The sequence below is a fragment of the Chelonoidis abingdonii genome, chromosome 2 (genome assembly GCF_003597395.2).
Source record: "Chelonoidis abingdonii isolate Lonesome George chromosome 2, CheloAbing_2.0, whole genome shotgun sequence".
Lineage (NCBI taxonomy): Eukaryota > Metazoa > Chordata > Testudines > Testudinidae > Chelonoidis > Chelonoidis abingdonii.
Genome location: NC_133770.1, coordinates 120,428,640 through 120,454,405, shown reverse-complemented (window position 1 = coordinate 120,454,405; position 25,766 = coordinate 120,428,640). Strand labels below are relative to the sequence as shown.

Below are 25,766 nucleotides of genomic sequence, written 5' to 3'. Positions count from 1 at the left end.
ATCGTGCAGGATTAGTCGTGGCTTGTCTCACCAGAGAAGAGGGGCAGCGAATTACGCGAGTAGACATTGTGTATGGTTGCCGTTATCTGCCGCGGAGTTTTAACCGGCCGAGCCTGGGGAGGTGGTCCATGGATTGCAGGCAGAGCGTTGTCGCCGTAGCTTTAGCAGCGCTGGGCAGAAGTCTGGAGGGAAAAAAGAAGTTGTCCGCTCATTTTTTCCGGTATAAGCCTTTGCAAATTGGGCACTTAGTGTGAATACTCCCAAACGGCACCGTAAACAGATCGTGTGGTATCTCCTTCAGCCAATGGCGAGATGGGCCGGCTAGCGGACCTAAGAAACCGGTGTAGGGACGGGCATGCTCCAGACGGGGCGGGGGGCTACTCCCCGAAACCGGCGCGGCGTAACTCTTGATGGAGGTATTAACCTAACTAACTATGCTTAGCAAAGAAAAAAAACCGCATAAAAGGATAGATAATATATATATATAATAAAGATTATAATTATAGATCTTAATACACAAGAATACGAAGTAGTAGGGACATTAAAGCGCGAGTCTCAGCTACTCGCGCTCCATTGTTCCAAACGACCGCACGGCAGTAGTAAGAAGGAACTGAGGAGCAGTTGGGTCGGCAGGGGTATATATCAGGCACCATAGTGGCGCCATTCCAGGGGGCGACCTGCCGGCCCACCAAGTGTTGCTAGGGTAAAAGTTTCTCCGACGAACGTGCACGCGGCGCGCGCACACCTAACTGGAATGGATATGAGCAAGCACTCGAAGAACATGAAGTTCCCTGAAGCAAAAAAGATGCACCAGGAGTGTTCATCACATAGGATTGTCTCCCAATACGATAGGCAGAACTGGGCATGCCCTTCCAGAAACAAAGCTCTGAGGAGGGGAGAAACTATCTATCTATGCGGTGACAATCCTTAAAACTAGAATTTTTTTTTTAAATTAGTTTTGAACAACTACAGCTAGTACTACTACTAAAATAAACTACTATAAGAGCTATGGGGGCACAGCTGGAGGTAAACTCAGCACGGACAACTGTTAAGACTCAGTCTCAAGTGGAGATAATTTAGAAGGAACTGAAGGCAGTTAGCCAGCACAGCACTATACAAAAAAGTGCGGAGCATGAGTAACACTGCTACATGAAATCTCCGCTCAGAGGCACAAGCTTCTTTTGAAAAAAGAAAGGTTGGTTAATGGTTAGATTTATTGACCTTGGACCTATTTTTAACAACACAGAAAATATTTGCAAGATTATATATATATATATATATTTATTTCATCATCACAGTAGTACATCACAAGAAGGTAGAATGATAAGAAGGTTAATCTATGTAATTAGTCATCTAGAGGTTCAGACCACTTTGGTCTGAAGCACACTAATATTCTCCCCACACGCCTGCCCCACCGAAGGACTGGGATGTGTTCTCGTAGTTAAAACTATTTTAAATTCTCCATTTCTTTTTTTAAATACTTCTGAATGGTTTGTACTCTTATTATGAGAGGTCCCTCACTTGCAATAGTCTCTTCACCTTTCCAAATTTTAAGTGAATGACTCTCAGATACATTTGACAAACTGAATGCAGCTTCTGAAAAATATATTGATGAACTCTAAACAAAAACTGTACACTTTATTTTTCCTTAGGGAAACTAATTTGATAGGATATGTTAGGGACATTTCAGTATTTGGTATATTTAGCATCAGATTTTGACTAGTTCTATTACAACTATGGAATATACTATGTTGATATTGCCTATCAACAGGCAAAAAAACCTATTCCCAAGAAAAAAAGACAGGAACTGTTTGATTTGGGTGTTTTTGCAAGTCTGAGAAGTTAAATGTTAAAATTTTCCAGTAATGCTTTAATAAAATTTAAGTCATATCCGGATTAGGTCTACACACCTTCCCAACATAGAAGGCTGTCCATCCCTTGAAAGCCAAAACTTCCTTGACAATTTTTAGGGTGCGACTTTTACTTAAGTTACAGGAGCTGACTGTTTAATTTAAGATACAGTCATATGATACTATATAAATGAAAGGGACAGCAGAACTCAACTGGGAGTAGTATACTACTCCAAATGCAACTGTGGTAGTAAAATTGAATTAAAAAAGGAGTAAATCTTATTCGGGGGAGTAACTGCTTAACTTGTCACAAGATACAGAGAAGTGGAGGCTAAACAGATTGCTGGGAGTGCAGTGAATTGTTGATGCAATCATGGCTGTTGCACAAATGAATTCTGAATGTAGCAAAGTTAGAGCACAAAACATGCATATTGACCATATGACCAGCAGATTTACAGAAATGGTTCAGTGACTATACAAAACTGAGTTGTTCAGACAAGCCAATTCCATTTAAATATGAGGCTTAGTATGTCTGTATGCAGGTTATGCATAATGTGCTGCCTAGCTCTGAGATCTGAGTCAGTTGTTTGTTTTGAGGTAAATTGTATGACCAGTCATTAAAAAGTTAAACCAAAACAAATTTCATAAAACTCACATGTAAATCGAGGATTACATTTGCAGCAACCTTTCCACAAGCATCAAAGAACATGAAATGTCCAGAAAGTGGCATTTGTATTTTCAATTTCCGTGAACAGTTTGAATTAGGAGTACATGTACAATCAATAAAAAAAAGTGAAGTTATCAAAAGCTTACTAACCTTTATTGTCTGCTGCTATAAATCCAAGAATATTTTCATGACGTAGCATAACAGTTTGATAAATTTCTGCCTCACGAAACCATGAGCGTTCTTCTCTTGAAGAAAATATCTTCACTGCAACTTCTTCTCCTCTCCATTTCCCTCGCCAGACTTCTCCAAAGCGACCCTTCCCAATGCTTTCTTGAAGTATGATAGTCCTTGCAATTGTTCTTTGAACAAGTAAAGGTAGACCTAAAAAAAACAAAATGAAAAAATTGAGCTTAAGCTCACTTAACTGTTAATTGAAAAGATCTGTTGCTTATAAAGCAACAGATACATAGTGCTTGTCTTGATTAGTTAAGAGCTGGAGATAAACAACAGTCCTCCTCACTTTACTTCATACATAATCTAAATTAGAAGTTCAATTCTTTTGGAAGATCAGTCCTTCTAAGACAAGCCTTCCTAAACATTTGTTTGGCAACTTTGAAAATACCAGTAATTACAAGTACCAAATGATTAAATCAAATTCTAAAAATGGATTTGTAACAAATACAGTAAATGTGAAATTAGTTTCCTTTGAGTTTAAAGTTTTGAACCACTCGTGCATTATTGCATTCTACATTAAATGTACCCACCCGGGAGGACATTTGGGCATCATTTCAAAAAGTGGTTTAAAAATAATAATGCAGCAATGTGTGAAGAAAAATCAAAAACATACCATTGCATTATTTTAAAAAAAGTGATTTTATGGAAAAAAACCCTCAAGCTCCATTTCTAGTCCTCGATCATAAAACAAACTGTAGGAAAAAAAGTCCTGAGAAGGAAAAGAAGCTAGAGATGTTAAGAAACTCATTTATAAACAAATATGATACAGTGGTTAGAGTGCTAGCCCACTCCAGCACATCCTTCCTGTGTGCCCTTGGACAAGTCACTTAATCTTAGGTTTCACTATATGCAAAATGGGGATAATAGTTTGACACCTCCGAGACAAGTAATTACTAGTATCCCTTGCCAACTTCACTGATTAGCCCATTTTCAAGGCCTACCAGGTAATTTTGGTTAGTGGGAGAAATTAATGATTGGTCAGGTTTATTTTATTTTGTTATTTTTTAATAAAAATCACCAACCTTATTTATTTATAACGCATGCAAGAAGTCTTATATCCCTGAATACAATGGGAATAATCAAACAGGAGACAGTTGCTTTCCTCACAGTTCCAAATCTACTTCCAACCAGCACTTCACCCAAAAGCCCTCTGCATTTTGTGTGTGTCAGGATCATGCTACCAGAGTTTCTCCAGCTGCAAGGCCACATCCACATAAGTGAATTCAGAGCAGCACTACTGTACTGATGCAGCTGTGCTGCTGTAAGATTTCTTGTGTAGCTGCTCTGTGACAACAGGAGAAAGCTCTCCTGTTGAAATAAAACCACCTCAATCAACAGTGGTAACTATGTCAGCAGGAGAAGCTCTCCAGCCAGTGTAGTGCTGTGCACACTACTACTTATGCTGATAAAATTTACATCACTCAGGTGGTAGCCTAGAGATGGCCTAAGGCTTCCTTGGGCACATCTCTACTGGCAGAGTTACAGCACTGGTCAGAGAGCGCTGAAGAGAAAGCACTGTTGTGTGCTCATACTGTCAGCTGCCTGCGCAAAAGCATGTTCACACTTGCAGCAGTATTCATAGCACTGCATTCTGGGCAGCCATCCCACAGACCACCTCTTTCTCTTCTGCTGCTAAGAGTTGTGGGAAGGCAGAGAGGGTCGCGGGGCATCCCAGCAATCCCTGTGCTTCCATCCACATTTGGTGCCATCTGTCAACTGTTTCTGTATTGTGCACCCTGCTTCTTCAGGCTGCAGGAATGGATCCCGAACTGTTAACAAGTATGCTGCTTGCTATGACCAAGACGTCACGAGTGGCAGTGGAGTTATTCCTTAAACTACAGAGGCAAAAGGAGTGTGACATTGATCTCACCATAAGATTGCCTGCTGCATTCATGGAGGTACTAACCACAGTGGAACGCCGCTTTTAGGCTCAGGAAACAAGCACTGAGTGGTGGGATCTCATCATGCACAGCTGGAATGACGAGCAATGGCTGCAGAATTTCAGAGGAAAGCCACAAAGGAAAGTCATGGGACTGTGTGATGAGCTCACCCCAGCTGAGAATGAGAGCTGCCCTACCACTGGAGAAGTGTGTGGCGATTGCACTGTGGAGGCTGGCTACTCCAGACTGCTACTGATTGGTAGCTAAGAAGTTCGGAGTGGGAAAGTCGATGTTGGACTTGCGCTGATGGAAGCGTGCAGGGCCATTAATTGCATCCTGCTCTGAAAGACCGTGACTAGGCAACGTACATGACATTGTGGATGGCTTTGCATAAATAGGCTTCCCTAACTGTGGAGGGGCAATAGATGGCACACATTCCAAATACTGGCATCAGACCACCTAGCACATTAATTGTAAGGGGGTATTTCTCAATAGTTCTCTCCAGGCACTTGTGGTTTGGAAAGGTGCATGATGCACATATCTTTCAGAATACTGGCCTGTTCAGGAAGCTGCAAGCAAGGAATTTCTTTCTGGACCAGAAGATCACCATAGGGGAAATCAAAATGTCCATTGTGATCCTGGGAGACCCTGCCTACCCCTTAATGCCATGGCTCGTGAAGCCATACACGGGGCACCTTGATAGCAGCAAGAAACAGCAGCAATCACAGGCTGAGCAAGTGCAGAATGACTGTGGAGTGTACTTTTGGCCATTTAAAAGCCCACTGGCGCTGCCTCTATGGGAGCCTGGACCTGGCCAATGACAATATTCCTATGCTTATAGCCGCGTGCCATATGCTCCATAATATTTGTGAAGGGAAGGATGAAAGCTTCACTCGGGGCTGGACCGCAGAGGCTCAACGCCTGGAAGATGGAGTCTGAACAGCCAGAGACCAGGGCTATTACAGGGGTGCAGCACAGGGCCATAAGGATCAGGGATGCCTTGAGGCAACAATTTGAAGCTGAAAGCCACTAGTATTTGTTGCTACACTCCAGAGTACAGTGCTTGTAATGCTAGGTGGTGATTGGTGCACAAGATGCAATATGTAGGTTTAACATAATTGTATGTTGCTTTGCAGTGCTCTTTTTGCTTTCAATAATAGAACAAAAAGATTGCTTTCAAACCAAACACAATTATTTTATTAAAAGACAACTGGAGGAGAGAGTCAAACAAAAAAAATCAGCACTGAGGCTGATGAAAGAAGGGAAGGTCCTAGGAAGAGGGAGTCACAGGACAGTTAAAGATGTGTGTATGTCCAAGTATCATATCCAACCTTCTCCTTTGGAGTACAGTGCAGCAGGTACTGTACTTCAACATGGCCAAACTGCAGAGGGACAGGTGCTGAGTGCAGTGGGTAGTGCAAGTCTGCAGTGCTAGACTGAGGGGGGAGGAGTAGAATGCTGCAGGTAGAGAGTAGAGCCAAGAAGTTGATAAGAGTGTGTTGGCAATATGTGTAGGGTGCACGGTCCTGGAGGGTTCCAGGCTGACCCAGGCGAGTGAAGGTGCAGGATTAGGGTCAGTGTAGGAGAGGGAGTGACATCAGGGTTTAAGCGTGGGGATTACAGTTGGCGGCAGTGTAAACAGAGCAGATGGAGCAGGGGGGTCTGTATAGGGAGAGGTGACTGGGGTCAGGTTGTCAGGTCTATCGGTGAGGGAGAGAGTGTGGAGGTGGCTGTGGTCAGGATTTAGGATCAGTGTAGAAAGGGCGGTGGGCCAGGTGGGGGTGTCTCTGCAATCAGCACCATGGAGCTCAGCAGCCTGCTGAAATCCCTGCAGTTGGAGAGCCCACCAGACAGGGGAGACCCCAAATGTCCAGCTGCCACTGCCCCACCAGCAGAGCAGGTTCTCCCAAATCTTGTTGCTTTTCTCAGCAGAGGGAGTCAGCAGCAGTGCCAAGGCAGGGATAGTCAGAGACCTGCGTGTGCTCTTCGAGGCTGCAGACTGCCAGGGGTTGCCACCCAATGTCACCCCCAAGTTGCTGGGGGACTTGGTGTCTGTGCTGTGCCACTATGCAGCATTGCCAAAGCAGGATTCGGACACTGGGGGCCCACCCAGTAATGACGACTTTTACACCACAGTGGCCGATAGAACAGCAGACATTGGCTTGGTGTTTCTTAGCCTCCTTGCTAAAGTGGAAGCTACCAAGGGATCCAGGTCCCTGGGTGACATGGTGGTAAGGCAGGTCCTGCCACATTGCCTAGGACTGATCTACATCTTTGCTGCAACACACCATGCAGAGAAGCCGTAGACCAGCTCGAGGTCTCGGTCAATAGCACAGGAACTGCTGACCTTGCTGGTTCAGGTTGCAGGCTGTGGGTCAGTGGCTGAATTCCTCCAGGAAGGAAGCGAAGATTAAGAAGGGAGCTGACTAAAGAAACTTGGAAGCGCAACCCTGCCACAAAGCATGTGTTCTCCCGGACGCTGCGTCAAGTCACCCGGCCATGGCTTAGCCCTCAGCTGGAGAGTGTCCTCCCACCATCACTGCTCCTCTCAGATGATTACCAGGATAATAAAATCCTGGGTGTGCGCTGCCTGCATCGTATCACTCTCAATGTGCCAGCTGCCGATTTGAACCAGTTTAATAGGGCATAGGTTGTCTACCATGCACTGTACCATCACCTCTACGTACGAGAGGCACAGCTCATTCAGGTGGTGCTGCTATGCTTGTAGGACCTGCTGCTGGCTCTGGAGAAATCCCCACAGCGGCTGTCTCAGGAACGCAGAGCAGCAACTCCCTGTCATGAGGTCCTGCAGCTAGTTCTGACTCACATGGAAGCAAAACATCGGCTCCCACTCCGGAGAGTGTATGCCAGGAACCTGCCTGCCTTTGTGAAGAGGCTTGGCAGCCTGATAGCACAGTACCTGAAGAGGCTGGAGTGGGTGATTGTGGGATACCTGGAGGTCTGTGATAGTCCAGATGAAGCAGCCAGATTGGGAATATTAGAGACACTGAAGTGCACTATACAGCATGCCTGGCCAAGAATGGCATGCAGGCTCGCTGTGCTCCTCAAGGCCCTGCTGAAGATGATTTGGGGTGTATCTACTGATGGAGGCCTGACACCACAGCCAGTGAAAACAGCCCTGCTCCATGGGGCCACAGAGTGCCTGAGCCTGCTGCATCACTGCTCTCAGGGGCAAATGAAGATCCTGCTTGAAGGAATCTACCACAGCTGTGACAACTGTAGCCTTCGGGCCTGCATCTGACAAGTGCAAGAGAACACTTGAGACACACCTATAATAGCCAGAACCTGCTTTTGTTTTTTTACTACATTAAAATATTTAAATTTGTGAAAGAAAAAAACAGCAGCAGCTGCAGGGGAGGGCAGGTGCAATGCTGCTCGGTTTGAAGAGCTAGTATTGCCTGGAGCATGTCTGCTTGGCACTCCACTTAGAGCCACTTTGTGGCTTCATTGTAGCATGCCATGTTCTCCTTCTGGTCTCTCTTCTTGCTGTCCCGCCACTTCTTCAATTCCTGTTTCTCAGTGGCCGAGTATCATAACATGCAGAGAGTCCTCCTTAGATCTTCTTGGACACTTTCTAATGCTGCGCAGCCGTTCAGCTGCTGATAACAGAGAGGGAGGTTGGGCTCCCACAGTCATCTGACATTTAAATGCAATATTTTAGAGAAGCAGTGTGGTCTGCAACACAGAACACTGATATTAGTGATTTAAAACACAGCCAGTACACTCATATACACACACACACACACACACCCCCCTGTCGTCACTAACTGGCTGACCCCGCCAAGCACACATGAACAAGTCCCCAAAATGGTGAGTAGCTGCAGGGTAAATCCCTCTTCCTGGACCCTGCTGTACACAGGGCACATGGCTCTTGGGGAGAGCCAGCACTGTGGGAGAGAGCTGATAATCATTCCTGTCCCCACACTTTCCACAGGATGTGATCATCAGGGAAGATATCTTACTGCTGAGGGTGAGCAGAGAATCAAGGGAGGGTCTTCTTCCAGACTGCAGTTTCTGCTCTGGTCCCTATGCAGCTTGCCTGTGTGCAGCAATGGTCCTCCTCTCCCCCGTGACAGCACAGTGGCGCAGGAAAGTTACTATTAATGGCACAAGAAACAGAGCAGCTCCGCCGAAGAATCTGTGGCAGCAGATTGCCTAGTATCTCCAAGAGAATGTCCCGGAGATCTGAGGCAGATTCCCATGAAGTGAGGGAGTCAATAAACCAACTGTTCCACTGCTCAGACTAAGCAGGTGGAGGGAGACAAGCCTGCTTTCTACAAACCTTCCCCCCTCAATTCGCTTCAGCAATTCCCAAACTGAAATACACTTACCAGGGGTCTCCCCTCCTGATTGCACTTCGCCAACATCTGACAGCTGTTACTGTCTAGCCTCCTACAGGGTAGGAAAGAGCTCCTGGCTGCACGCATCTCTGACCTCTGAGTCATCCTCTGCCTCTGGGTCCCCCTTCCTTGTCTCGCCCAAGATTTCCTCTTCCTGGCTCGGTCTACTTTCGACTGGCACACAAGCCTCCAAAGTATCCAGTGCCTCTTGCAGTGGAAGTGGTGTCGCTGCCGAGTATGGCATCCAGCTCTTTGTAGAGCCGGTAGCTTGTGGGCGCAGTACTGGAACAATGGTTTGCCTTCCACACCTTGTTCCACAGCTCCTTCACTTTGACCTTGCACTGCAATATGTCTGTCATGGTCCCTTTCTGTCATGCATCATGAAATCTGCCTATAGGTATCATAATTCCTATGGCTGGAGCGCAGCTAGGACTGGACAGCTTCCTCTCCCCAAATGCTGATGAGGTCCAGCAGCTCAAAAGCTCGAAAGAGGGGGATCGCCTGATGCATGGAGCAAGCATGGCCACCTGGAAAGATGTGCTGAGACCACTGCATGTGTCACCAAGCAAACAGGAAGGGGACTTTCAAAATTCCAAAGGAATTTATCGGGTGGGGATGACAGTTGGTCAACTGAGGGCAGGGCAGTGGAGTTTAAACCAATGACCAGAGAGGCAAGAACAGGCGTTCTGGGACCCCTCCTAGAGGCCAATTGCAGCTCTGTAATTGACCACACTGTCTACACTGGCACCGCAGTAGCCCAGCGCAGAAAGTTGTATGCCTCTCATTTGCGGTAGGGTTGGGGGGGGGGTGTTTGTTTTTTTAAAACACACACACACACACACACACACACACACACACAGAGCTACAACTGCACACTAAGTGGCTTGTCGGTGTGTACACCTCGGGAGTTACAGTGCAGAAAGGTGCCTTACTGTGCAGAAACTTGCTAGTGTATACAGGGCCTTTGTTTCTTTTCTGTGCTTCTTGTGGCTTCTCTCACATGCAACTGCAATCAAATCAATCCTCAATAAAACCCCTATAACTCAGTTTCTGATTGGTCTTGCATGGACTCTGTTTTGAATAGCGACGTCTATTTTTTCAGCTGTCTTCTTACCTTTCTCCTGACAGATAGCCATTATGCCCAAAAGCAACAATGAGGGTTAATTCTCCCCACCCCAGCCCTGCATCACACCCACCTGTGAATTCTATTCAGCATCTCATTGGAGTCCAAAATGGGGACATCCTGAATGACCCATTTCAGAAACAGAAAAATGTTTATGGATTATAACAGATACAAAATTATATACATAGTGTTTGTTGAGACTTCTCATATCACCGGCCCAAATTGGTTTTACTCTCAGATCGAGTTTTTCTCCCTGCCCTATCTGACAAATGTATTGTTTTGGAGAAATCTGTTAACTGGAATGGAATGGCCAGTCTCCATCCAAATGAGGTATCCATTACCATCATCACTTTTCAAACTTCAGTTTCTACAGCTACAGTCTCAGGATCTGGGGACACCTACACTGAAATCCCTAATCTCGATACCCTCTCATAGTCCTTATGAACAACATTGATTAGATCCTGGGACCTGACTCTACCCTAACCACCACTTGTTTGTGACAGTCAGTGCTGTAATAGAGTACCTCCAAGATTTATTCAACTTTGGTCTCCTATCCTTTCTTCTAGGATCATGGAATGAACCCTTCTTAAAAGTTTCTCCATAGGATCTTATTCATAGAATCTTTTCATTGTTTCAGTGGCTATCGTCTCATTTTTCCTAGTAGAGGTGTGGGCTTTTTCCAATTTTGGATTGTAAAGTCTCTGTGTAGTCCAAATTCCTTTGTTGCTCTTCAGTAATTCCATACAAGAGGTTTGCGGAGATCCCTGGCTCAATACCAAAACATGAAAAGTGTTGAGGTCCACTTTGTAGTCATTGACTGGTGTTCTATAAGCCATCACAAGAAATGAGATGTGTTGGCCCAAATCCCTTTGATAATGTTCTACAAAAGTTAGCCAGCTGAACTCCCAAAGTTCAGCTGAACCTTTCCAACATTCCAGCAGATTGTGGGTGTGCCGGAGTGGTGCAGGTATTGTGGATCCCTAAGGAGTGTCACAGCAGATTTGAGAAGCTCTTTGAATTCTTCACCATATTTGGGTTCTCAGGTGAGTTGCTCACAGCCCAAAAGAGAAACTTTGAATCCATTCACTGAACTGCTTCTTTCAGTCTCTGAGCTCTTTATCGGGTAAGCTTTAATTTTGTGAAGTAGTTTATGGCTACCAACAAATCTTGATTGCCGGAGACATAGTTGGGCCTCTACCAGTCTATCAACAGCAGTGCACTTCACTGGTGCAGAGAGGCTTTCCTGGTCTTAGGGAGATCCTTCTTTACAATGCATGAATCACATTTACTCCCATATTTTTCTGCATCCTGCATGCATTTTGTTTATTCGGTATTCTCTTAGCTTGGCTATGGTCTTTGCAACCCCAAAAGGTCCAGCAGTTTTAGATGTTGGCAGTGCTGGTATTTTGGTCCCAGGATAGAAGAGACTGAAGGTAAGTAAGTTAGTATGTTTTATTGAACCAACTCTGTTACTGAAAGACAAGATTTCAAGCTTACCCAGAGCTCTTCTTCAGCAGTTTTAGAGTCATGACAACCTCAGAACCTCCATTTTCAATGTATCTGGTACAACTAGCTGATACCTGTATCCATCATGCATGGGTTTCTCCCTCCCCTCAACCCCCTCATCTTTAAGCTCAAAGCTGTCTCACTGGACCTGAAAACTTTCACCCTGGCATTCTGAGGGGATAGTATACTCCACGGTGGCTGCATGTGCCAAATGATTTTCAATCACATACATTCCAATAGTGGAATTCTCTCTTCTGGAAGCCTTTAATTCATCTCCTCCTGAGCATACACATTCCCTTGAAAAGCTAATTCCTTGCTATACTGCTTGGGGCAGCATTTGTAATCAACCAAACAAGACATCAGCACTACCATGCTAGAGCCCAGACCTGTGTGTGACTGAAATCACTGCACTACAGTTTTGCCAAAAAGCCCTTTCATGATTCCTGAATCTGAAAAGCCATTGCAAGGATGCCTGGTCTGTCTGTACATCTGTGATTATCTGGAGAGCTGGCCTGTTCTGCATAGTCTCAATTTTCTTAATCAGGGGAAATTCCCCCACTTTACTGATTGTGTGCCCAACCTAAACTTTTTGAAACAATTTACATCTCAGTTTTAGATACAAAGCTGTAGGCTAATCACAGGTCCTTTGTAAACATATCAGTTTTTGTTAAAAGGTTTTAGCCTAACCAGCATATCTAAATATAACAAAACAGGATGAGAGGGGAATGCCATCCAATACCCTCTCAAATGTGACCGCAGTATTGCTTAAGGTGAAACCCACAACTTTATATTGCCACAAGCCTTGTCCTGCTGTGAAAGCAGTTTCCTTCTCTGTTTTTTGGATCCATTTGCACTTGCCAAGACATACTTTTAAGATCCAGTGTGGAAAAACAAATTGAACATGCTACAGCATCCGGGGTATCATCTGTTCATGAGTGGATGGATAAGAATCCTTTAAAGTGACTTCATTTAGTTTTCTATTGCCTACTTAATCTGGTGCTCTTTTTTTCCTTAACTAGAACTATGAGTGAGGCCCAAGAACTGGGTGAAGGCTCAAACATGCCTTCCTGATATATTTCTTAAGTGGCCTGTAATGCCTCTTGCCACTGATAAAATTATGTGGTTTCATCCAGTATCAATCTGGTGCTGGACCAGTGCATTACAGCCTCATTGTTGGATTGGGAGAACAAGTCCTGATTTCTAAACAGAAAATCTTAAGACAGTTCTGTCGCTCCTCATTTAAACATGCAGCACTGTGCAATAACTAATCCAAAAATAATTCTGAGAGCTCAATTTCATTCCTTTCCCTTTTATAGTTTTCTTCCATGCTAGCAGTTACTACAGCCACTGGTTCATGTTTTATAACCACAGCTCCTTTTTCACTATTTGCAGCTTATCAGAAGCCATTCAGCAAGTCGCAGAGGATCCATACTTCACCCCCACAAGTATATCATATGCTAAGATTTTCCTGAGAATCTGGGTCTCAAAAGAAAGTCTTCACTCCATCTTCCCTTTGTTAGAAAGCTATCACATCAGGTAGTTGGTCATGGTTTCTGTCCCTGGAAGCAGGACAATTTGTTCACTGCAAACCAACTGGCTACAAATTATTTGCTTCACCTGGATGACATCCATAAAGGGAATTTCCATAGACTAGATTTTCAAGACTTTTCCTGTCATCTACTAGGTCATTGAAATGCACAGATTATTAGCTTATCCATTATCTCAACTACAGAGGCTTCAAATTTTTAAACCCAATCCCACTTCCTCCCCTTCCCATTTTTGGACCTCTGCACATTCCCTAGTCACTGCCTTTGGCAGAGACCAATTTGGTGGTGGTTTTGATCCATTTCCTAGGCTTTTTAGTGAGTATGGCCTAATAACTTGTTAGACTAGACCACTATCCCAGTGCATTTCACTGATTCCATGACATACTGATAGCCAAACTCCTATTATTATTGTTAAACTGCCTAGACCTAAAGAAGATCTGGGAGGCTGATCCTTGTACCTCAAAGATTTGCCCCTTCCTCTTGTGATTCCCTATCTTCCAAACCAGGTGAGAAGCTTTCACTGGTGACCATCTGCTCAGCTTCTATTTACATAATCTTTTTTATGGCCACAGTCTTTCACAGTAACTCCCCTCGCCCATCCCCCCGCATTTGTCTAAATGGTCTCCTTTAAGTCTTACATTATTGTCAATTTCCCTTGTTTTTCTATACCAAATTTATCACTTTCATAATTGTTCAAAAATGCCATGAACCAAAAATTTGAATCTCCTTTTCAGTCAGTCAGAATAGAGAGCAGTACTTACTAGGCTCCTGGCAATCAGCTTCCATCTTCCTCTCTAGTGACTGCTGCCTCTTCTGTTACACTGCTGCAAGGAAAGAGATTTGAGTTCCATGGAAAATGCCACAGCTGTGAAATGATTCTGGCCTCCTTTCACTGATCTTTATGTACAAGTCCAACTCCAGCTGAGCATCTATAAGCTAATCCTGGAAGTCTTCATTGCCTGGATATGACAGGAACACAAGCTTCTGTAGGTCCTCTGCCAGTTCAGGAGGAGTCGCTTTTCCCTCTTCTTCAAGCTGTTAGCTGTGAACTGGCCACTTCAGATTGATGGCTGGCTCCAAACTGCGTATCACAGGTTAATATTAGATCTGGGTAACTCGGCCTCTTTTCTGAGAGAAGTTCTACAGCACCACTGGAGCTGGCTGCTAGAAACCTCCCTGTCTGTTAGCTCTTCCAGCCACTTGTTTGAACTATGATGTTGAACTGAGGCAAAGCGCCTCCCAGGGAGTTTTTCCACCAAAGATTGTTTCAATTCAAATAATGGCGATTTTGAACTATTTTACATCATCATCTCCTCTCCTGAGCCCACCAGCATCTGTGGCTTACAAACAAGGTAGAAAATGAATGAAGATATCCAGTCTTATTTACCAAAGTCTTCTGGCTGGCCCAATTCCACATCTAGGTAGCTGCCTTCCACTGTGATCTGCGACACGTATTTCATAGCTCCTTAAGTCCTGGCTGCAGCTCATCTGGTAGTAAGTTCCAAGCTGGCCAAAGCTTTCCTGACCTCCAACATTTCATGGAAAACCTTTCAGTAATCTCAATCCAATTTGCCATTCCAGACTAGGAGAACTGAAAATGGCTTGGACTTCCCCAATCTGTCCAGATCCAGTAGTGTTGCTCCAGACTTCATCTCTGCCTGCAAATTCTCTCTCCTTCTGGAAAAATTTCCATACTACTTTAACTCCTCCTTTGGTAAAGTGTCCAGCTTTTTTTTTTTTTTTGGGGGGGGGGGGGGAGGGGGGAAGCTTGTTAAGTTTCCAGTTCATGTTTAAACTTCCTTTTGGCCATCTGATTTCTGCTACCACTGCCATTATTTGTTCCATTTTGCTTCAACGGGGATATCAGTTTGCAGTTTCTCTCCTGGGAAACTGGATCAAAATCTTCCATTAGTGTGACCCCTTTTAAACTGAATGCTTAGCCAGTTTTTGGAATCTTGTGCATTTTTTCTATTAGGAGGAGAAATTGATGGAACCAGGTATTTCTTTGTAAATAAACAAGATTGCATTATCCCTTTTCCCTAAACACAACAAGAATCAAAGAGAAGGAGACAGTTTCTTTGCTCATCAGTTCCAAGCCTCTTTTCTGCTAGCACTTTATCCCTCAAAAGTGCTCTCTTTCTGCTTTGTCAGGGTCTCACTACCAGGGCTTCTCTGCTTCCCCCGCCTGTGCTTGTGGTGTTTCTCTGACACACACACACACACACACACACACACACACACACACACAGCTGTAATCAAATGAATCCTCAGCAAAACCCCACCACCCAAATAGCTTGACTTCTGACCATTCCTGCACGGGCTCTGTTTTGAGCCGTGGCTCCTGCTATAAAGGAGCTTGATTGTTTCTTACATTTATCCTGAATGGGTGTGATTACGCCCATCAGCTTCAGTGAGGTTTAAACCAACATAACTGTATATTTGAGATTGTGAAGTACTCAAATACTGGATAATGGGGGCCATACATACAGTTCAACTGGTCAGACTAAACTAAACAGGCTCAAAAGCAGGATAAGGGGACAGGATAGTGGCATAAAAAAATTACGACCAGTAAAAATAAGGAAATCCTGTTACCACTCTCACAATACAAGACCACCACCACAAGTTTAAACATTTAAAGAGTGGAACTCATTACCACAAGATGCCAATGGCTTAGTAAAAGTCAAGAGAGGATTACAAAAGTATATGGACAATGAGAACATCCAGTCACATAAGTCAGGGGATTCTACAAGGGTATAGTCTCATAATTAGGGCATAAACCACCCAGAATTGGGGGTTATTAGGAAGCTTTCCCTGTTAGAGAGTTACTCCATAACTGTAAATAGGAGACTTGTTTGCCCCCTCCACACCCATCTGTTATTGGCCATTGCTCATTCATGGTAGTAGACTAGATGCTCTAGTCGTCTGACTCAACGTGGCAATTTTGTGTTCTTATGGATGGAAACAAACAGAGGAGCCATATGCAAATCTGGGAACCACTGAGCAGTTCTCATGTATATTCTTGTTCCCAGAAGCAAATTAAAGTCTCTCTCCTGGCACCAGTCCTTGGTCTTTCAAGGGTTAAGTTTGACACCAGAAATCCAAGTGAATTTTTTCAACATGGAAAAAAGACCCAAAAAGGTAAGTGAGGCAGAAGAAAAATTAGAGGGCTGTTCCAGATCAGTAGACAGTCACTCTATGGGAAGACCAATTAACAGTCAAAATAAAACTGGCCTTCATGGAGTGACTCTCTGCCAATCCAGAGAGCTGTGGGGAAGTAGCAAGAAGGAGGAGAACAGAGGGAGGGATAGCACAGTCAAAGCAACATATTAAAATGTTGATACCACAGACCAAGAGACTGAAAAAACCTTTATGGTTCTCTCCATAAGTTTTTGTTCTTCTCAGACCACAGATTCCAGAAGGTAATAAGTTTAACACAAACACAAAAATACCCAAACGACTGTAGGATTTGGGATTTTTTTTGGACAGCCATCTTGACTGAACTTGGACGTTTATAGGTAAGGTCAAAATGAATGTGTTTTAATATCTTATTTTATGCAGACACACACAGTCTACTTGCAATTATACCATGACTTGTATTTTAAAGTATTATGAGAATTAAGCATAAGAAAATATTTAAGTGACCTAGTCCAAGTAAACTCTGTAAAGTTAAAATTCAAATGAGCTAGTAAAATTTGATAGAGATATGCACTATAGTCCCAAAGATCATGTGCTGTTTGCCCATAATCGTAGCCTCTTTATGACGATATCAGAACGCCACCTAGGTTTGATGCTGCAATTAAAAAGTACTCCCAACGTCTGTGCTACACTAGGGCTCCCCTGCAGCTCAACCAGTATTTACACAGGTGAGCATATCCAAAAAGATGATCTTTCAGATACAGAGGGGATGTAGAAGCAAATCTATTCTTGCTCCACTCATCAATTCACCCTCAAACAATACACAGGCACACTTGCAAATCTTAATAGATTGTTAAACATGGCACCTTCAAAGAGCTTGGATATATCAAATCAACTTCTAATCAATTAAAATAATTTTACATTAAAAGTAGTAGTTCTAGCTTCCAGTTAGTTGCCATTCTCTGTTATTTATCCCTGCTAACAAAGATGAAAAATGATTCTTTACTGATACTGTCCTTTTCCATTTAGCAGACACCTCTGTGTACACACACACACACACTTTAAAAGGAATTCAACACATTTTAAGTATCATTGACATAGATATTGAGACCAAGATGTGATCCTATGTTTTTGAATAAGCACAGCTTTGGAGACAGCATTCATTCATTCGCTGCTGCTGGCGTACCAACAGTGAAATACAGGACTTTGTGTAGGAACATAGTGGCTCTTCCCAGCTTCATTTGAAAACAAAAAAGAAATCAGTTACATATGCCATGAAGCATGTAACACCCTGTAAACTTTCAAACATTTAACTTGTCAGTCAGTACAGTTTTGAATAACTTCAGAACTTCAAGTTTTGGAAGTCATTTCCACGTGAAGAGCAAATCTTACTTCCTCTTTATCTAGATAAGAAGCCTCAACCCTTACATGAACATAGCATCTCTGAGGATTAAAGGGTAATTCAGTCTCCATGCTCTAAGTCAAACACTGGCCTCCCCTTGCTGGAACTGGTTAAAGGGTGCGAGAGACCACCTGCTTATTTCAACTATACTGAAATAGAGCAGACTCATTTCATACAGATACTGGATACTATTTTTTTTTTTCTACAGACCTGGCTGAAATCTGATCTAGTGATTTTTTTAAAAAAAATTCTCAGTAATGGATTAGCACAGAATTTGTATTTTGAAAAGTTATCTTGAGAATCACTTCTACACAAAAAAGAGTGGTACATTTGTGTTAAAAGTTCACTGTATTTCTGGTTGATTTATAGAAGAGATCAGTCTAGTTGTTCCCACCAACAAAACAGTTAAAAATATTTAATGTGACAGAAGGCTCAGGTGAGTTCCAATATCATCAGGTACCTTATTCTTCTAGAAGCATATATGGAAAAAGTGATCCATATCACAAAGACATCACCCCAGCAGGACTGCCTGTGAGGTTAGCAGAGAGGCTAAGACCAAATGAGCATACAGACCACTACTCTCATCCCCTAGAAATGACCTTCCTTCAAGTCAGAGCAGAGACATTGATAAGAGTGCTTGGGTAGAAAGCCTGCATCATTGCCCTCCACGCCAAACCTATTCTACGCATAAAGAGACATTCCCAGGGTTGTCAACAAACCACCTTTCACAAGTAGTAAGTTCTCTAAAATATAGTAAGTGGTACTGGAGAGACAGTGCTCCTGAGAATGTGCTCTCACAGCAACAACTGATCAAACAATCATTATGTTGCTTTTTACACCATCAGAATTCAGAAGTGCAATCTATTTTCTAATAAAGATGTTCTCTGCCTTGATATTATTTGGTAATGTTTCTGAATGCTGAGTCAAATGAAACACTGATCAGGAGATTCAGACATAATGGCATCACTCACTCATCCAGTGCTTTCCCCTAGCAAACAACGTTAAAAGAATATTAACCCGTAATCATATGAAAAACAAACTAATTATGGAAGATTTATTCCAAATTATTCCTATGCAAATCTCTTAAAAAAGTGACCTCTCACTCGTTTCTCATAGACATTCATATATCATATTTGAAAGTTTTCAACTAGAGATTTTATTAGAGTTTAAATATTAAAGTTATATCTGCACTACAGCTGCTAAGCAGCACAGCTACAGCTGCATCACTATAGCACCATAGTATAGACACTTCCTATATTAACTGAAGGGGTTCCACCCCCCCATTGATATAGTTAACTCACCTCTCTGAGAGGCAGTAGCTAGGTTGACCAAATAATTTTTCCATCCGTCTAGCAGCATCTGCACTGGGAGTTAGGTCAACCTAACTACAGTGCTCAAAGTGCACACTTTTTCCCACAGATGAGAGACGTAGCTAGGTTGATCTAGGTTAAGTTTAGATCAGGCCTGAGTCACATGAGGCAAGACTTTCATCAACAGATTTACAAATATTAGAAATAAATTACCTGACCCAGAGCCAGAAGTAGTCATATCATAAATTAAATCTTTTAAAGTAGTTCCTTCTGATATAAAAGGGCGATCCAGTGAGGGATCTTCTTCACTTGGTACACGATGATGAATGACAGTACGATTATGGCAGATGTACAGAATCAACATTAGTGAAATGCAAACAAAACAGACTGGTCCTGCAATGATAGCTGCCAATTCCACAGGTCCCAGATTAGAAGAGGATTCTCTGGAAGTAGGGACTAGAAACAAAAGTAATGTTACTTTTTTGTAATAGCAAGTATGTTTTTAAACAAAGGGTTCATTTTTTAGTATTTGTGACAGTATATTGCATCGGATAATGGTCTTAGAAGAATTCATTTAATGCATTTTGTTTCAGTAAAACACAGTATTATTAACTCAGCTCTTTGAGAGTCATTGGTATCTCTCACGGAAACTGAAGTTACATACATTTAAGTATAGGGTAGTTAGAAAGACATACACACACATGATGCAAGCCATGAAGCATTATGATACAAGAGACTTCTTAAGTAGTGATTTATTTCTTGATCCACACCTTCAAAGTAATATTTAGGAAGCCTGATGGATGCTCTGGTCTGCCCTCATAGAATCAGAATCATAGTTCTGGAAAGGACCTCAAGAGGTCATCTAGTCCAATCCCTTGCACTCACGACAGGATTAAGTATTATCTAAACCATCCCTGACAGCTCTTAAAAATCTCCAGTGATGAAGATTCTACAACCTTTCTAGGTAAGTTATTCTATTCCAGTGCTTAACTAAACCACCCTTTCTGCAATTTAAGCCCATTTCTTCTTGTCCTATCCTCGGAGGTTAAGGAGAACAATTTCTCTCTCTCCTCCTTTTTAACAATCTTTTATGTCCCCTCTCAGTCTTTTCTTCTCCAGACTAAACAAACCCAATTTTTTTTTCAAATCTTCCCACATTGGTCATTTTCTAGACCTTTAATAATTTCTATTGCTTTTCTCTGGACTTTTTCCAATTTGGCCAAATCTTTACTGAAATGGGGTGCCTAGAACTGGACACAATACTCCACCTTAGGCCTAATCAGCACAGAGTAGAGCAGAAGAATTACTTCTCATGTCTTGCTTACTAAAGTAAAGCTCTGGCATGACCTTTCATAACAAACTAGGGAAATACAATCTAGATGGAGTTACTATAAGGTGGGTTTGAAAACCATTCCCAGAGAGTAATCATCAGTGGTTCAAAGTTTAGCTGGAAGGGCATATCAAGTGGGGTCCTGCAGGGATCAGTTCTAAAGTCAAGATCTCACATCTACCACTTCCCTCTGCCATCCACAAGGCTTCTTACCCTGTCAAAAAAAGCGATCAGGTTGGTTTGGCACCATTTGTTCTTGACAAATCCATGCTGTTACTTATCACCTTATCTTCTAGGTGTTTGCAAACCGATTGCTCCATTATCTTCCAGGTACTGAAATTCCCCAGTTGTTCTCATTTCCCTTTTTATAGATGGGCACTGTATTTGCTCCTTCTCAGTCCTCTGGAATCTCTCCCATCTTCCATGACATTTCAAAGATAAATCGCTAGTGGCTCAAATCTCTTCAGTTAGCTCCTTCAATATTCTAGGGTGTATTTCATCAGGCCCTGGTGTCTTTAAGACATTTAACATGTCTACATAATTTTTAACTTGTTTTTTCCCCTATTTCAGCTTCTGAGCCTACCTCATTTTCACTGGCATTCACTATGTTAGACAATCGCTACTAACCTTTCTGGTGATGAACAAAAAAGGAAAAAGGCCATTTCCACATTTTCTGTTATTCTTTTCCCTCCCTCATCTTTACTTGTACTCAGTTTAGTTTCCTTAACCTTTATAATGAGTTTCATTGATTTTGTTGGGGAATTACTTTAAAAACCAAAGATCTTTACCTGGCGTTGGAATTGGAAGTTCTTTTTTATTGCAGTAGTCTGTGACACAGCAGTAAGGCGTAGTAGTAACTTCATCCTTTGATGAGGGGGCACAAACAAATGGCCTGTCTCGTGGAATCAGATCAACTTCTGCTATGCACATGCTATTGTGTATGACTTTGCCTTGAGTCCGTGTTACTGAGGCAAAGCAGAGCCCATCCGTCACACAAGTAAAGTTGTCTTTTGTACAGAGATGGCAAAAACACTGTAATGCTGTATTAAAAGAAAAGAGGTCACGGCAGTTATGTTAAGAAACATTAGAACTATGAAACTGTCAAAAACTAAGTGGTAGAAACATTTTCCCCATGCCACTTTTCCAAACTATGTACTGCATCATAACAAAACACAAAAATGATGCCTCTTAATAGGCTAATAAAATAAGGGAGCGGGAAAGATTATAACAGAAAGCTTGCTTCAGCTTTGACTATGTACAGAAGAACACACACACACAAAAACCCAAACAAAATAACCACACCACAGATACATTCAAGTCATGGGTGTTGGAAGTCTACTCAAAAATAGAAAGTGAACTATTTTGAAGTTTACTGTAATGTGTACAGTACTACAACAATGTATGACCTAAAGCATTAAGGACCCAATCTGCTGCTTCTGAAGTCAACAGGAGTTTTGCATTTGTTTCAATGGAAACAAAAGCACATCATTAGTGTGGAAGATCCACCACGCACTGTTAGCCACATGTCATGCATTAAAAGGAACACTATTTCCCAGCAGTTTACATGCTCCCCACTCAAGGGTTAAAGTTCTTTAAAGGCCTTATCCAACTCCCATTTAACTCACTAGGATCACTCCTTTTGATTTTAATGGGAGTTAGATTGGGTCCTCGCTGTAAGGCTATATATAGTAGGAAACTTCCACATCTAGAGTACAGGCACTACAACAGAATGCCTATATATAGCACCAGTAGTGTAGACAAAAGGCCTTCCCCTCATGTAATGGTAGATCGTTTGACTGAAGCATATGTACACATCTAGGGTTAGGTTGGAATAACTAGGGCACTCAGCGATGTGAAATTTTCAAGAGCCTTCAGAAGGAAGCCTACTATGTTTATGCATGGAAAGGCTATACAGGGGGAAGAGTACTATTGACCAAAAGACAGCCAACTAAAAAAAGAGAATTCAGTATCAACATCCCACTCCCATCTATTTGTTGGGAACGTAGAGAGAGAGAGAGAGAGAGCGCGCGCGCACGCACGCAAGCTACAGGTTCAAATTTGTGTCTCGAAAAACCTCTCTTTAGGTCCTTCCAGGGTCATGGCAAGGAACTCCAGCTGAAAGAGGTACATAAGGAATTACTATTTCAAAAGTAAAAAGATTGATGTCATCTGTATATATTAAAAAAAAGACACAATGAAGGACAAAAACAAAGGATCTTTGCTTGCAAGCACACCTTTAATGAAACATGCAGTTGTCTCAATTATACCAGTTAGTACAAGTGAAAGCTTAAAAACATTCACGGACAAAATCCAAAGGGTAGAAGACACACCAAGTGGTAATAAAGAGCAGGGATCGCCAGAGGTGATAGGAGACAACTAGAAAAAAACTGAAGCACTGTTCATTTCTCTTCAAATGGTACACTCACAATGTTTAGTTCTGAAGTGTGAAGTATGAAAAAGAATTAAAATTTACGGGACTGGAGGGATTGATTATTCAAGAAGATCAGAATAACTAAGAACTCAATCCTATCCTTTGCCCATGGATCTCATCCCACTTACAAGGAGGGATGCTGGATGCTTCTATGGCAGTGTTCCCATCTTCCCCTGAACAGCATAAAGAACTTTGGGTGGTAGGGGAAGATGAAGGGAGAAACAGATGGAGCAGTGTTCCCTTCTCTCCCTGCCTGCCTCCCCCTCCCCCAAACCCTAGAAATTTTAACGGAATGGTAATACAGAGTCTAGGCATTATCTTTTCCATCAAACTTCTTCCAAAGTAGGGAATCCCACTTTAAAAGGAGTCTTAAGTGCAGCCATGGACAAAGGAGGCCCTATGGCAGGAAAGAGGGGAATCTGAGGATGCTCTGAAATCCCCGGGAGTTAGCCCTGCAGGTCAATCCAAGGGAAGGCTTACAGTATGGCAAGAACTCTGTTCAGATTTTTCCTCTCCCTTTATCTCTGCTTGTACATTTCATCATAGGATGAGGAGATCTGGCTCCAAATATATATAACTTGGAAAACAAGAAACCGAGAACAAGGTCTAAAAACAATATTAAAAGGGTGTAAATGCTAAACAGTTTAAATGATTTGTTTAGGATAGACCAAGGAAATGCAAGGAATTGTTACTAACCTTTCCATAACTGCTGTTCTTTGAGATCTGTTGCATGCGTCCATTCCACTGTAGGTGTATGCGTGCTTCAGTGTACAGTTGGAGATTTTTTCCCATATACTGGTATCTATCAGGGCAGCACAAGCACCCTACACTACCTCATGCATGCAGGCATAAAAGGTGGAGCCACTCCTGACCCACCTCAGTTCCTTCCAGAAAGATGCTCATAGAAAGGGTGAAGAAAAGCAAATCACAGAATGGACATGTGAAACACATTCTGAAGAGCAACAGTTACAAAAAGGTTAGTAATAGTTTCTTCTTTTGTGAATGACTGCACACTCTCATTCTACTGTTGGTGACTCACAAGTAATCCAAACTGGAGGTGGGCTTGGAATCTATTAGAACAGGGATTGGAGGAACACTCGTTCAAAACTGGAATAATCTCTAGACCACTGAGAGATTGCATACAAAGAGGCAAAACATATGACTAATGATCAGGATGCCATTATGCAAATGCCTGATGTGGGAAAGTAATCCAGAAAGGCCACAGAATCTTGTGATGACCTAGTCAAACGACCCAATGATGCATCTGGATAGAACATGTTAGCCAGCTGGTAACAACCAAATACAAGTGGATAGTCAAGTGGATAATGGACAGCCTTTCATTGTGCGTGCAAAGATGATGAACAGTTGTGTCAAAGACCCAAAAGGCTTAGTCCAGTCCAGATTAAAAGAAAACTTGAACATTTAGAATATGAAACCTCCCCTCACCACCGAGCTTTTTCACAAAGCCTCATTAATTAATATGAAAACTGGAAGCCTCCTTAGTTAAAGTTTACCTTCATCTTCACCCAAGGCCTCTATGTAGAAAACTGTACACAGAGAGTTGACACCAAGCACCCTCAATTCCCCCACTCTTCTGACTGACATAACGGCCACCAAAAATGCCACCTTCATAGAAAAGTGCAATGTGGAGTGTATCACCAGATGCTCAAAGGGGAATCCATCAGCTTGGCTAAGACTAGATTCAATACCCATGAAATTCAAATTCACAGCCATAAAAAACACATCCCAGTCCATGAAATTGGACTCGTGTTTTAATATTATTCTATACAAAATTAACAGGGGAGACCAGCGTTTCTCAAATTCAGGATCCTGACCCAATTAGGGAATTGCAGGAGGTCACAAGGTTATGGGAGGGTAAGGGAGTCACAGTATTGCCACCCTTACCTCTGTGCTGCTTTCAGAATTGGGCGGCTGGAGAGCGGCGGCTGTTGGCCAGGCACCCAGCTCTGAAAGCACTGCCCCGCCAGCAGCAGCACAGAAGTAAGTGTGGCATGGTATGGTATTGTCACCCTTACTTCTGTGCTGCTGCCTTCAGAGCTGGGCAGTTGGAGAGTGGTGACTGCTGACTGAAGAATAATGAAAGGAAGGTAGAGTGATCATTCAGAATTTCGGTTTCTTTAGGAATTTGTTTAACTCTCTCAGATCTAAAGTAGGCCTGAGAGCCCCCTCTCTCTTTGTTCAGGAAGTAACAGTAGTAAAAACCCATTCCCCTGAGCAACAGAGGGACCTGTTCTGTAGCTCCTATAAGAAGTGACTCTCTCTCATAACATGGCATTGTGAAAGATGTCTCTGAAGAGGGACAGGGAAAGAGGCAGGGGGAAACAGAAGGCTGTATCCCACTTCAACCATCTTTAGAACCCCATGCAACCAGTGATATGGGCCCAAGTACAAAGGAAATAGCATAGGCTTTTGGGGGGGGGGGGGGGCACGAGGGACAAATAATCAAGGAAGGTAAAGATGGCACCTTCCTTAATTTTAACAATTGTAGGGTATTCTTAAGCTGGTACTCTGTCTTTGACCAAACCATCAAAATGCGTGCTTGGAGGATGTACTGGCAGCTGCAGGAGCAGGTGGGTGTTTTTTGTAACCTGTATTCTTCCTCCTTGACAGGTCCTGGATTCGAGGTACAAACTCCAGAAATGGCTAGGTCTGATGAGGATGGAAGGACTACTTTGCCATGAGAGTACATATTCCCAGGGACTTCAGAGTGGCTCGGAGTCCTTGAGACTATGTAGATCCTCATCATGCTTTCTGGAGAAGAGTGACAGCCACAAAGGTGAGGTCCTGGATTGTCTGCTGAACCTTTGGGTTAAGACCAGAGGAGTGCAACCATGAAGACTGTTGCATAATAAAGGAAGAGGCGATGCAGCAAGCTGCAGAGTTAGCTGCATGTAGATCAACCTGCAGAGCTGCTCTGCAAATTAACTTGCCCTCCTCCATCATCGCATGAAATCTTGTTTTGTCTCATC

The 25,766-nt window shown here is 42.8% G+C and overlaps 1 protein-coding gene, 1 long non-coding RNA gene and 1 pseudogene across 3 annotated transcripts in view; 2 read left to right on the top strand and 1 right to left on the bottom strand.

Moving 5' to 3' along the window:
* LOC142046342 (uncharacterized) overlaps positions 1–25,766 on the top strand; it is a 934,987-nt gene that overhangs the window by 468,658 nt on the left and 440,563 nt on the right. The window lies entirely within an intron of this gene.
* The window catches only part of TGFBR1 (transforming growth factor beta receptor 1), a 99,929-nt gene that overhangs the window by 66,142 nt on the left and 8,021 nt on the right, over positions 1–25,766 (bottom strand). For both annotated transcript variants that reach the window (XR_012655260.1, XM_032787132.2), the window contains exons 2-4: positions 21,134–21,385; positions 19,229–19,471; positions 2,668–2,898 (exon numbers count right to left, since the gene is read on the bottom strand). Coding sequence is in view for 1 of the 2 variants with exons in the window: in XM_032787132.2 (XP_032643023.1) it covers positions 2,668–2,898; positions 19,229–19,471; positions 21,134–21,385 (726 nt within the window). In the remaining variant the exon portion in view is untranslated. The remainder of the gene's footprint in view (positions 1–2,667; positions 2,899–19,228; positions 19,472–21,133; positions 21,386–25,766) is intronic.
* LOC116828721 (TELO2-interacting protein 2 pseudogene) lies at positions 5,915–7,914 on the top strand (annotated as a pseudogene).